Source organism: Calidris pugnax, unplaced genomic scaffold (genome assembly GCF_001431845.1).
Source record: "Calidris pugnax isolate Ruff unplaced genomic scaffold, ASM143184v1 scaffold1024, whole genome shotgun sequence".
NCBI lineage: Eukaryota > Metazoa > Chordata > Aves > Charadriiformes > Scolopacidae > Calidris > Calidris pugnax.
The window spans coordinates 65,559-77,567 of record NW_015091915.1 but is presented as its reverse complement, the minus strand read 5'-3'; the positions used below and the strand labels follow the sequence as shown (position 1 = coordinate 77,567).

The window sequence follows — 12,009 nt, the reverse complement described above, 5'->3', positions numbered from 1 at the left end:
CTGAGGGGAACCTGCCCTGAGACCAGGGGATGCTGCTGGGATGCTTGGTCAATCACCAGTGCTGCCCACGGGATTTGAGAGTATTTCTATGCCCAGTTTGAGCCAGGAGCCCCACGGAGGCGGGAGAGCGGTGCAGAAGGCAGCTGAAGGACGGGGTGGGTGGGTTTAGTGCTGTTCCCAGGCTGAAGATGCTCTGGGAATGGGGAAATATTAAAACCTCTCAGAATTACAGAATCACAGAATATTCATGGTTGGAAGGGACCTTTGAGATCATTGAGTCCAACCACCCAAAAAAAAAAAACCAAACCCTAAACAAAAAACCGAAACCACACTCTCACCACACCCACCCTCAAACAGACACAACCCAACAACCCCGGGCTCTAGAGCATGCCCTGCAGAGCCACGTCTACACCTCCTTAAATACCTCCAGGGACGGTGACTCCACCACCTCCTTCAGCAGGCCCTTCCAGTGCCTGACCACCCTCTCAGGAAAGTCACTCTTCCTAATATCTAAGCTAAACCTCCCCTGCCCCAACTTCAGACCATTTCCTCTGCTCCTGGCATTATTCCCTTGGGAGAAGAGGCCAACCCCCGCCTCTCGACACCCTCCTTTCAGGGGGTTGTAGAGGGCAATGAGGTCTCCCCTCAGCCTCCTCTTCTCCAAACTAAACATGCCCAGTTCCCTCAGCCTCTCCTCGTAGGACTTGTTCTCCAAACCCCTCACCAGCTTGGTGGCTCTCCTCTGGACACACTCCAGCACTTCCATGTCCTTCCTGTAGCTGCTGGAGCCTGGCCCAGACTTTAACACTCCCACCCCCATCCCCAATAAGACCACGAAACCCTCAAACCATTGCCTTATTTTACACAGACAAAACAAAGGCACAGAGAAGGCTTGACTTGAGGATCTCTTTGAACCCCTTGAGGATCTCTTTGAACCCCTTGCCCCCGTGGGACAGGAATCCTGCTGCCCCGCAGCCTCGCTGCTCTTCCAGCAGGGACATGGTGGCTTTCGCAGGTTATCTCAGAGGAAGCAGAGCTCCTTCCAAAGCAGGAGCCTGGATATAGTGCTTTTCATGTTCCAGCCCTCGGGAAGGTCTCTGTTGGTGCTCTCTTGTGCACAGATCGCTCAACCTGCCAGGCAGAATTGGAAAAAATGTTTACTCATCAGCAACAACAACGGTTGTCTCTGTTCAGCTCCACCGTCAGAGATGTCCGTGAGCCAGAGATGGAGTTTGTGCTGGGATGAGCTTGGGAATGGACATCCCGTGTTGCCTGGGAGATCAGGGACATCTCAAAGGACGTTGAAGGGTTCCGGGGGCTGGCAGCAAGTGGAGGGAATAAGCTGAGAAGGGAAAGGGTGCTGGGAAATCCAAATAATGGGGAACAGAGGAACATGTGGGGAACCGAGGGAAAGGAAGGGATGTCCCAGAGAAAGGGAGAGGAGTCACAGAGAGGGAGAGGAGAGATGAAAGGTGAGGAAACAGCAAGGGGACATTAGGGGGGCCCGGTGCTGGTGTGGGGGTCGCTGCTGCCTGCCTGTGCCAGGGAACAGTGCCTGGCACTTGGCAAAGGGGCTTCAGCAGCAGTTCCCTCTGCACCTACCGCACATCTCAACGTCATCGTAGATGTCAGTGTCCCTGCGAGGAAGAAGATGGGGTGCTGTGAGCAGTCTCATCTCCCATGTCCCCACCACCTCTCGACGCTGAGGCAAGGGCCAGCTGCAGCCCCTGCCCCATCTCTCCCAACATGTCCACAGGCTCTGGTGGCCTCCACGCAGCCCCGTTCCCCTCCTCCCAGCCTCATGCTCTCCCCACAGAGACGGGATCCTCTGGCATGGGGTCACCATGGCTCTGGCCACCCTCACATTGTGCACAGATGGTGGCCCTGTCCCAGACTGCTGGGAGCCACACACCTGGCTGTGCAGAGGGGCAGCGCTGGCCTGTCACACTGTGCCACCAGCACCATCTGAACAGTGTCTGGGCAGGTCCCACATGAGGAACCACAGCTTGGGGAGGGCTCACAGTGCCCCAGGAAGCTTTTCCCAGTGCCAGAACCTCTCCTGACACCAGAAATGGCAGACTCCATCCCAGGGTAACCGGCCGGTGTTATGCTTATGATCACTGCCTGGTTTGGGAGGTTGTGAGTTGGCACTCAATGGCCAGGGCTGGTTTAGTGCCAGGCACTTGCTGGGTGATTGCTACAGCTCGTGGAGTGAGGAGGAAGGGAAGAAATACTCACAGGTGTAGCATCACGGCCCGGGGCACATAGCCATCTACAACAGAGAGAGGAAAAGCACATCAGGTTGTGTCGGGAGCTGGGGCACAGGCAGGGTCTCACCCCAGGACAGGCAGCGTGTAGAAACATCTCACACCCCCAGGGAGAGCTGGGGGCAACGAGGAGCCCAGCTCTGGGAAGCCAATCTGGATCCCTGGGAGGAACCTGCTCGGGGCAATGCTGGGAAGGAGCCTGCCTGTGGTGGGAAGAGCCTGATCCCCACCTCTCTGCTTGAAGGATCTGCTCCATTTCACCTGAGCAACCTTGGGTGCAAACATGGCTTGTGGAGTCTGGGCCTACGGCAAAGCCTGATGTGCCAGGCTGGTGGCCAAGAGGCTCTGGGAACTGTGAAGGCTTTTAGCAGAGGGAGCCAACAAGCCCAGCTAACGGCAGAGATGCTGGTGCCAAGCATGAGGAAGAGCAGGACATTTGTGCAAAGAGCAGTGGGAACATTTGAGACCCAGGGTAAACGTCAGATCTGTCTAATGGCAGTGAGGAGATGTCTCCTGGTGTCTACTGGGCTGTGTGAGCACAAATTTGTTCCCAAAGCTCTAAGTGCTGTGATCCCCCCTACGAGCAAAGCCTCAGCCCCCACAGACTTACACCTCCTCTGGCTGTTTCGGCAGAGGATCTGCTCCTGATTTGTAAACTGAATGACATCAAGAATTTCTCCTCGTCTCAGCGGCAGGTTCTTCCCTCCACCCCTCTTCTCCGTCGTTGCGGGGTCAACCATCATCTGGGTGAGGACATTGATGCTTCCTTCGAACTGAAACACAAAGAGCAGCGCTGCAGCTCGGCAGCAGCCCCAGGGGCCCGTGAGCTGGCTGGCTCTGACCGCTCTCCCCTCTTGGAAAAAGCAGGTCCCTCTCAAGCCAAATGGTCTGTGGGACTGGTCCGATCTGGGGACAGGACAGATGTGACCTGGGTATCGGCTGGTCACTGCAGAGCACAGCTCCTCTCTGCCATTGCATCGTGCCCTTCGCAGGAGGTCAGGGAGAGCTCAGAGGGATAAGCAATTGCTCGTTGCTGCTCACCTTGAATTTCTTCTGAAACTCTCTGTCTGCCTTCTCTTCCTTCTTGCATTCTTTGAGTGTCATTGGCTTTGTCTTCCGGGAGACCTGGGCTTCTCTGCAGAGTTGTTGAGATTCACAGGAAAGCTCGGGTGACCCCGTGCTCTGCTCCCTCCCTTCCCCTTCTCCCACCCCAGCTACTGCCCCATCGCATTTCCCTGCCCCAGCTCTCCCCGAGCCCGAAGGTGTCTCCCTCCAGGGCTCCTGGGGCTTCCAGGCCAGGTTTAAACCTTCCAATTGTGCTCTTCACCGTGGATATTTCTACTGCAAGCCCAGCAGAGACCATTAAACCACCAGCTTTGTCAAAGCAGCCAGAAGCCCTGGCCATTTTAGGACCCTTATAAAGAGTAAAAACCCCTGTTACCTCTGTGCAGCTGCCAGCAAAGCAACCCTGTTAGAGGCTCGATTGGCATCTTCACCTGCAAAACCAAACCCCAGGAGAGGTGTTGCTGTGAGGCTGCTGTAAGGTGTAGACACCCACTAAGACAGGTCATGAGACTGAAACAGCAGCAAGAGCTTTCTTCTCCTGGGACCAAACCCTGAGTTTTGCCCCTGAGTGCAGGGGGTCAGGGTTTCCCCTGCCTGTTTACAAGACAGCAGAGAAACCCATCACCCTCCCGTGCACGGGAGCAGCGGGCTCAGCGTGGGCTCTGCTGCTGCCCGTGGCTCATCAGGGCCTCGGGGCTCTCTGAGCTGCAGCGCTCACCCCCCCCAGCATCCCAGCTCCTCCTGCACCCACCTCCTCTGGGGCGAGGATACAGTGGCGGCCGGGACACGGGGGGCGGCAGGAAGCCTTGGCCTTTCCTGGGCATCCCAACAGGCTCTACATCATCGTATATCTCATCTTCATTCCTGTGACGAGGCAGACAGCTGTTAGGAGCCCTGATGCAGTGATGGCACTGGGGGGCCAAGAGCAGATTTGAGGCTGCCAGGAGAACGGTGGGCAACAGGCAGTTGGGCTGCCCATGGGTTGGCCCCAGGTCTGGGGCAGAGAGGGACAGCAGCTCTGAGGGTGCAAGAGATGGACAGTGGGGTGCAGAAGATGGGCACTGGGGTGCAGGAGACAGGTGGTAGGCCACAGGAGATGGGCAGTGGGGCACAGGAGATAGGCAGTGGGGTGCAGGAGATGGGCAGTGGGGTGCAGGAGATGGACAGTGGGGCGCAGGAGATGGGTGGTGGGGTGCAGGAGATGGGCAGTGGGGCGCAGGAGATGGGTGGTGGGGCACAGGAGATGGGCAGTGGGGTGCAGGAGATGGACAGTGGGGCGCAGGAGATGGGTGGTGGGGTGCAGGAGATGGGTGGTGGGGCGAAGGAGATGGGCAGTGGGGTGCAGGAGATGGGTGGTGGGGTGCAGGAGATAGGTGGTAGGCCACAGGAGATGGGCAGTGGGGCACAGGAAATCGACAGTGGGGTGCAGGAGATGGGCAGTAGGGTGCAGGAGATGGGTGGTGGGGTGCAGGAGGTGGGCAGTGGGGTGCGATGTCAGCAGCCAGACCTGTGCAGCCCATGAAGGACGGCACCCTGCAAGAACCCAAGGACCCCCTTGCTGTTCCCTCTCGTGCCCTTCCCGCTGGGTCGGGACAGCCTGGAAGCCACCTGGAATAAACGTGCTGGCTCTGTCCTTACCCTGTTACAGTAGGAGCATCCTGTGGTGGGAACCGCGCTGGCGCTGATGCAACGTTGCCTGGTTTCAGGTGACCTACAGTAAAAAGGGGAATGGGAGGGAGCAGAGAGGGACTATTTCACATTTTCTCCTTGGCTCTATCACCCACACAGAGGGTCAGAGCTGCCCTGGGCTAGATTAAGTGCAGAGGGCTGCAGGGAGATAAAATTGACTGCATATCTGGATCCAGAGAGGCATTTTTACTCCATGGCCCATCTGCGGATTTTCTTTCCTCCCAGCACACTGGTGCACACCTCATTAGAGAACTCACTAGGCAGCTTTTATTTTCATAGACTCATAGAATTGCCCAGGTTGGAAGGGACATTTAAGATCATCCAGTCCAACCATCAATGTAACTCTGACAAAAACAAAAAAACACATCACCAAACCATGTCTCGAAGCACTATGTCAACCCGGCCTTTAAATCCGTCCAGGGATGGTGCCTCAACCATTCCCTGGGCAGCCCGTTCCAAGGCTTAATAACCCTTTCAGTGGAAAAATTGTTCCTAATCTCCAACCTGAACCTCCCCTGGCATAACTTGAGGCCATTTCCTCTTCTCCCATCGCCTGTTCCTTGGGAGCAGAGACCGACCCCCCCTGGCTACCTTTCAGGGAGTTGGAGAGAGCGAGAAGGTCTCCCCTCAGCCTCCTCTTCTCCAGGCTCAACACCCCCAGCTCCCTCAGCCTTTCCTCACAAGACTTGTGCTCCAGACCCCTCACCAGCTCCATTGCCCTTCTCTGGACACGCTCCAGCCCCTCAATAGCTTTTTTGTGGTGAGGGGCCCAAAACTGGACACAGTACTCAAGGTGAGGCCTCACCAGTGCCCCGTCCAGGGGGACGATCACCTCCCGAGTCCTCCACCCTACGCTGTTCCTGACACAGGCCAGGATGCTGGTGGCCACCTTGGCCACCTGGGCACACTGCTGGCTCACGTTCAGCCGACAGTTGACCAACACCCCCAGGTCCTTTTCCACCAGGCAGCTCCAGCCACTCTGCCCCAGCCTGGAGCGTCCATGGGGTTGGTGTGACCCAAGGGCAGGACCCGGCCCTTGCCCTTGTTGAACCTCATCCCCTTGGCCTGGGCCCATCCATCCATTCAGTCCAGATCCCTCTGCAAAGCCCTTCTACCCTCCAGCAGGCCAACCCTCCCACCCAACTTGGTGTCATCTGCAAACTTACTGAGGGTGCACTCAATCCCCTCATCCAGATTTTTAATGAAGATGTTAAAAAGATCAGGCCCCAGTACCGAGCCCTGGGGGACACCACTCGTGTCCGGCCACCAACTGGATTTAACTCCATTCCCCACCACTCTCTGGGACCAGCCTCCAGGCAGTTTTTAACTGATCAGAGAGTACTCCCATGCAAGCCATGGGCAGCCAGTTTCTCCAGGAGGATACTGTGGGAGACTCTATCCAAGGCCTTACTTTTTTCCCATTCTTATGTCCCTAATGATACTTTCCCCCTGGACCAGTGACAAAAGGGAAGGGGTAAAGGCCAAAATGGGCATTTTGAATGTGGTTAAACCCCTAAACTGCAGATTTGTACCACAGTCAGGGCAAGTCCTACATATCTCCATCTTCTCAGAGGCGTCATCACCCAGAACATGCTGCTGCACTTTGTACGATGGCCAGCACACCTACATTCCTGCTAAGATCCCATTGTTTTTATCGCCAACCTGGTCAGCCAGACCAACCAACAACTGCCACAAAGATCTGCAGTACATCATCATTCTGCTGGGTTACTGTACCAAGTAATGCGCAATCATATACCAGGCCCTAAAAATCGTAAGATTGCCCTAAAAATTAACAAAAAACCCAAACTGGGGCAGGGGTGTAATTCTAGATATTCAAACTTGCTTCAGTACCCACGAGACAAATAAATGCTTGAAAACTGCTAGTTTGTAGGACCCTCCCCCCCTCTGCCAGGGTTGCCCAGCCCAGGGACAGGGCTGGGCTTGGTGGGTGAGCACCTCCCAACACAAAGGCACAGTCAAGCTGAGAGAGGCCTCCAAGCACCAATGCAATAATGATGTCTTATAACAACAACAATAACCAGTTAGCTTTTGCAGTTCTTATAAGGAAAGAAGTTCTACTGTCATGGTTGCCCTCTACGCCATGGCTATGGCATGAGTAATAAGAAACCATCCTTTAAAGGGGGTGGTGAACAAGAACTTAGAGAAGTTGAGAAAGAAACAGGATTTGAAACAAGTTTCATCACCTACAGTGTGGATTAGCAGAGGGGCAGCTGTTAAAATCCAACACTTCTGCCTAGATCTGGAAGGCCACTGTGGAGCCTGGCAGAGCTCATGTCAAATGGAGAACCATGTCCAAGATGCACCAAGTGCTGTGTCCCACAGACAGCTGGTAAGGAGGGCACGCCAAGACAGCACCATGACCCCAGCAGCCATAGCTCCAGTTGTGCCTGGGGAGTCTTGGCAGCGCCCTCAGGCTTGGAAGAGGATGGTGTTTCAGGCAATGTGCTGCCAGCTTCAGAGAGCCTCTGTCCCTTGGCCAAAGAGCGTGTGAGTGCATCTCGCCCATGGGATGGAGACCAGCACTGTTTGTCACCAGCCAGGCTTGTCTGCTCTTACAGCCACACAGGGGTGAATTGGTTGGAAAGGACCTCTGGAGTGTCATCCAACCTCCTGCTCAGAGCAGAGATGTCCTTAGAGCTAAAGCAGGTTGTTGAGAACCTCATCCAGGTGGCAACTGAATATCTCCACGGATGGAGATACCCACCTCCCCGATGCTTGCCGCAGGGCTGCACCACTCCCACAGGAAAGAGGCTTCTCCTAATATCTGACTGGAATTTCCCCTACTGCAGCTCATGCCTGTTGCCTCCGGTCCTGCTCTTGGGCACTTTGGGAAGGGCCTTGCTCTATCATCTCCTCCCGTTGGGTAGCTGTGGGCACTGAGATGACCTTCCCTTCACTTGCTCTCCTCCCAGCCAAACAAGCCTGGGTCTTAGCTTCTCTTTTCCCACATGCTCCAGCTGCCAAACATCTTAGTGCCCTGCACTGGGCTGACTCCAGTTTGTCAGCATCCCTCATGTCACTTACTCCAACCCTACTCCCTACACCCACCCCAGAGCCTGATACCTCTCCCCAGCCAGGGACAGGGCACTTAGTCCCCATTGTTTCTTCACCAGGTGTCCTTCTCTCTCATTCCTTTCTGCATGGTATGGCTAGAAAAGTTCCCTTGGCATTGCAAGCCCCCACCTCTCCCTCAGCCCCCCCAGTATTTACATCTCCCAGAAGCTCCAGACTGTGACTGGGGACATTTTCCTTTCTGAATGAGCTGCATCCTTCTTTGGGGGACTTGTAGGTGCCTGGTCATACCCGGCTGAGTGCTCCTTAGCGGCTCCATGGCAGGGCGGACGGGTGTTGCAGGATGTGCAGCCATGCCAAACTTCTCCAGATCCACGACAGGAGGGCGCCTGGGCTTGGCCGGCCTCGCTCCCAGCACCTTCACGTGTGGCAAAGGCTTCCTCCGAGGCACAACTGGGTGCCCCGTCCCATGGGGCCTTCCCGCAGCCTCCAGGGAGGCTGCAACAGCCGGGCCTTTGGCAGGAACAGGTGGAGAACCCTTGTCTCTGGCAAGTGGCCATGTCTGCTGGGTTGGGTTTCTCTGGGGGGGATCGGAGGCAGCTTCCACTTCCTTGTTCAATGTGTCTCCTCCTTCTGGCTTTGCAGGGGCTGAGGGGAAGCCGGCATCTTGAGTGGTCCCCTTCTTCAGTCGCACCATCCATCCTGGGGTCTCACTGATGGGCTTAGGCGGCGAATGCTGTCCCACACTCTGACCTTCACCGTGAGTCGGAGAAGCCCTGCTGAAGTCCACCCTCCTGGTCCGGGGGGGCTCAGGAGGTGGCTTTCCCTTGGAGCCCCACGCAGGGGTCTGTCCCGGCTCCGTTGCAGGGGATGCTGCAGAGCGACTCTCCAACCAGCCACCTGCTTCGGGAGGGTCTTTCCTATTCCCTTGCAGCTTTGCCCGTAGGTGCCTCACCAGGGCCTCTTTCCCCTCCAGATGTGTCTGCAACCATTAAGAAAAGCTCCAGTTAAAACACCATGGAGGAACATTAGTCAAAGAGCCTTGGAGAATTTGGGGAAATGGTGTATTTCTTCAGCATGGCCTGACACTAAACCTCCTCCATGAAATGTGGTCCTGGAGCGTGCCTGAGAAAACAACACTGGGCTGCATCACATCAGGAACAGGTCCCACCACCATGGGGACATCCAAGAGGCATTTCATGGAGTCTTTTGGTCTAATCCAGCCTCACCCATTACCAAGGACCATCAAAACAGAAGGATGGGATGGGGGCTTATACCCTACTAGTAGCAAAGCTCCTGAGGGCAGAATTTGAGATCTAGAGATTGCCCAGGGTTCAGATGGGAGCAACCTGCCTTGCCCTGGTTCTGGTTCCCATGAAATCCATAATGAATCCAGAGCCATCAGCATCCCCCCCGGAGGAAAACCCAGGATCGTGCTGCTGAAACTCATCCTGCCAAAGCCTGCGTGCAAATAAAAAGGCTAGAGGCAGCAGATCTGCCCTACTTTTCTGACCAGTGTGTTTCCTGTTCTGCTCACACCAGGCACATGTGAACTGGGACACGGCCCTGGCTTCCTGAATAACCAAAAAGCACCTTTTTCTGAAGCCTCCAGAGAAAGGCTGCCAGGAGGAGTCTGGATGACTTTCAGAAGAGAGTGGCAGGTTTGGGGAACAGCACAAAACTCAGGTGGGATGGGGTTACATTTTTCCTAAGCTTCTCAGATGGACCATACGAGAGGGGAGGGATCATCTTGCCCTGCCCCATCTTTCTACCACCCCCCTGTCCCTGGACCACAGTGCACCAGAGCTGCACTTGCCCTTAGTAAGCCACAGGCTTTGATTCTGAAGTTCTCCTCCATCTGGGATTTCACTTTGGGTTTGTGCTTGCGTAATTTTTTTCTTTCACAACAGAAGGGCTAGTGTGCAAAGAAGCTAGCACAATATTTTTAGACGTAAGTGCTCAAATGTATATGTACCTAAAGAAGTGCAAGCTCCCCTCGCATCCCCGGGCAGCAACCCAAATTTCCCTGGTAAACGCTGCAAACACAGCACTCTGAGTGCAGCCTGCGGTAAAGCACTGCGAATTCACTATTTCCTTCACACAAGGCAGTGGAGCTTTCACCCAAACTAGTGAAAAAAAGCAACTTTTTTCAGATTCCCAAAGATGCCGCCAGGTTTTTTGGCACCTGAGTGATTCAGAGGTTTGTAATCATCAGTTTTGGAGCTGTTCCATGAGCTTGGACTTGCCCACAGCCCCCGGGTGTACCTGTGGGGTACAGCACCACTGGCACCACAATCAATTCCAGCTTTTTCAATACATTTTGCACTGGTGGGTGCTCTCCTGGACTCAGTGGCAGAGTATGGCCTCCTCCTCTTTCACAGATCTTATATCTAGCCCAATGTCACCCAGCAAATATTGCACTGAGCCCAGGAACTGGTCTGAGACCTTTGAAGCTCCAACCAGCTCAGATGTACAGGAGGACTTTGTCTTCCAGGAGGAGCGAGGGTCTCAGCAGGATGCAGCCCCTCGCAAGGACACCGTCAAAGCCTTTCCAAGCAGGAGACATGGCTCCACTCCCCACACCCCGTCCCCAGATCCAGTGCAGCCCAGTTCTTACTCACCATTTTCCATTAGCGGACGCTTTCCTGCATGCTCATCTCCTTTCCAAAGGCCACCGGAGGCATCCAAGCAGAAGGACTTGTGCAAGGCAAGTGTCTCTGAAGTCCCCTTCCCCTGAAACCAGAAGCTCTTTCCTAACGGTTGGCGAGAAACTGTGTGCAACCCCAGGAAGTCGCTGTAGCCTGACTGTGAAACAGCCCGAGGAGGAGGAGGAACAGAAAGAGGAGGAGGAGCAGCTCTTGGTGCACTGTTAGCTTGGATTCGGCTGCTGTTGGGAAGCTTGAAGCCCACAAAGCCCTGCTGCCCATAAGAGTCCCACCCAGAGAAAAGCCTGGGGTTCAGGGAGTGACTCTGGGATGTGAGGAACCGGCTGCCACGATGACCAGGAGGGTGGGTTCCGTTCTCATCTGATTGTGGCCAACGTGAACCCACTGAAGGTCAGGTCTTCAGAGCCCCACAGAGGGCTGGAGGTGACTCGCAAGAGTTGCATGGCAAGACCAGCATGGCCCTGCTTGACCGAACTCTGCAGAAATGAGGGCTACGGCTTCCATCGTAGCCAAACCAGGGGACATCTGCTCCACTGAGGAGCCGAGCTCTGCTGGGAAGCAGGGGAAGTGCTCTGCACAGCATGGTGCCGCATTGGGCCATCTCTGTGTTGAAATGTCCTGGTTTCACCATTTATTTCCTCAGAGGCAAGAAATGTCTGAGAGGTTGAGTCAAGCCCTGCGGCAGGGACGCTCTGGCTGGCTGTGAGCAGGCACTGATGTCCCTGCCCCAAGGTGGCCTCCAGCCCTTCGGGAAGATGTCCCTCCAGCAGTGCCTGCGGTGGATCCTGCCCTTGGGTGGTTTTAGGGATAAGACAGTGTGTGGAGGAGGTGGGGAAGGCTGGGGCGGGCACACCTTGGCCACGGTGGTGGTCCCTGGGGGTCCTGTGGAGGGTGGCGGGTGCCCAGCGCTGACACTGGAGGGTTTGACGGAGAGTTGGAGCAGAGGTGGGATGGAGATGGGGGTGTCTGGAGGTCCCACAGTGACCCACAGGGACCTGGTATGGGGACACAGGGGTGGTGGTGACCAGAGAGGTGGGTCCCCATCGCTGCCTGCCCCACTGCTCCAGCGCCACTGCCAGGGCCCTGTTTGGGGGCGAGGGAGGCCAAAGGGGGACAAGGGGTGACGGGGAGGCCCCAACAGCCATCTTGAAGGAGCACAGGGACGATGGGGGCCCTCAAGGACCGTGTTGGGGGTGCTGAGCCCCCCGGACCCGGGGCGGCACGGCTCCCGGCCACACCGCTGCGGCGGCTGCGGGCCCCGCCGGGCTGAGACTCCACCGCTCCCCGGG

General features: G+C 55.9%; 1 protein-coding gene across 2 annotated transcripts; it reads right to left on the bottom strand.

Moving 5' to 3' along the window:
• Nucleotides 1–904: 904 nt before the first annotated feature.
• On the bottom strand, nt 905–10,839 carry PRAM1 (PML-RARA regulated adaptor molecule 1). Of its 2 annotated transcripts, none has more exons than XM_014962149.1 (10): nt 10,676–10,839; nt 8,253–9,036; nt 4,971–5,043; nt 4,084–4,196; nt 3,709–3,763; nt 3,309–3,402; nt 2,878–3,040; nt 2,239–2,272; nt 1,603–1,637; nt 905–1,131 (listed from the first exon to the last, which is right to left on the bottom strand). In XM_014962149.1, exons 1-10 carry the CDS (start codon nt 10,676–10,678, stop codon nt 1,127–1,129), a joined length of 1,359 nt encoding a protein of 452 aa, XP_014817635.1. In that variant the 5' UTR covers nt 10,679–10,839; the 3' UTR covers nt 905–1,126. The 2 variants fall into 2 exon arrangements, with proteins under 2 accessions (XP_014817635.1, XP_014817636.1); XM_014962150.1 differs by having other exon boundaries at nt 8,346–9,036.
• Nucleotides 10,840–12,009: the final 1,170 nt, after the last annotated feature.

Excerpts from the sequence above, each read along its gene's own strand:
- PRAM1 (XM_014962149.1), bottom strand. Across the intron at positions 5,044-8,252 it reads GTCTGGAGCTTCTGGGAGAT|GTCACCTGAAACCAGGCAAC; the intron begins GTAAATACTGGG and ends TTTTTACTGTAG. Across the intron at positions 3,041-3,308 it reads AGTTTCAGAAGAAATTCAAG|TTCGAAGGAAGCATCAATGT; the intron begins GTGAGCAGCAAC and ends TTTGTGTTTCAG.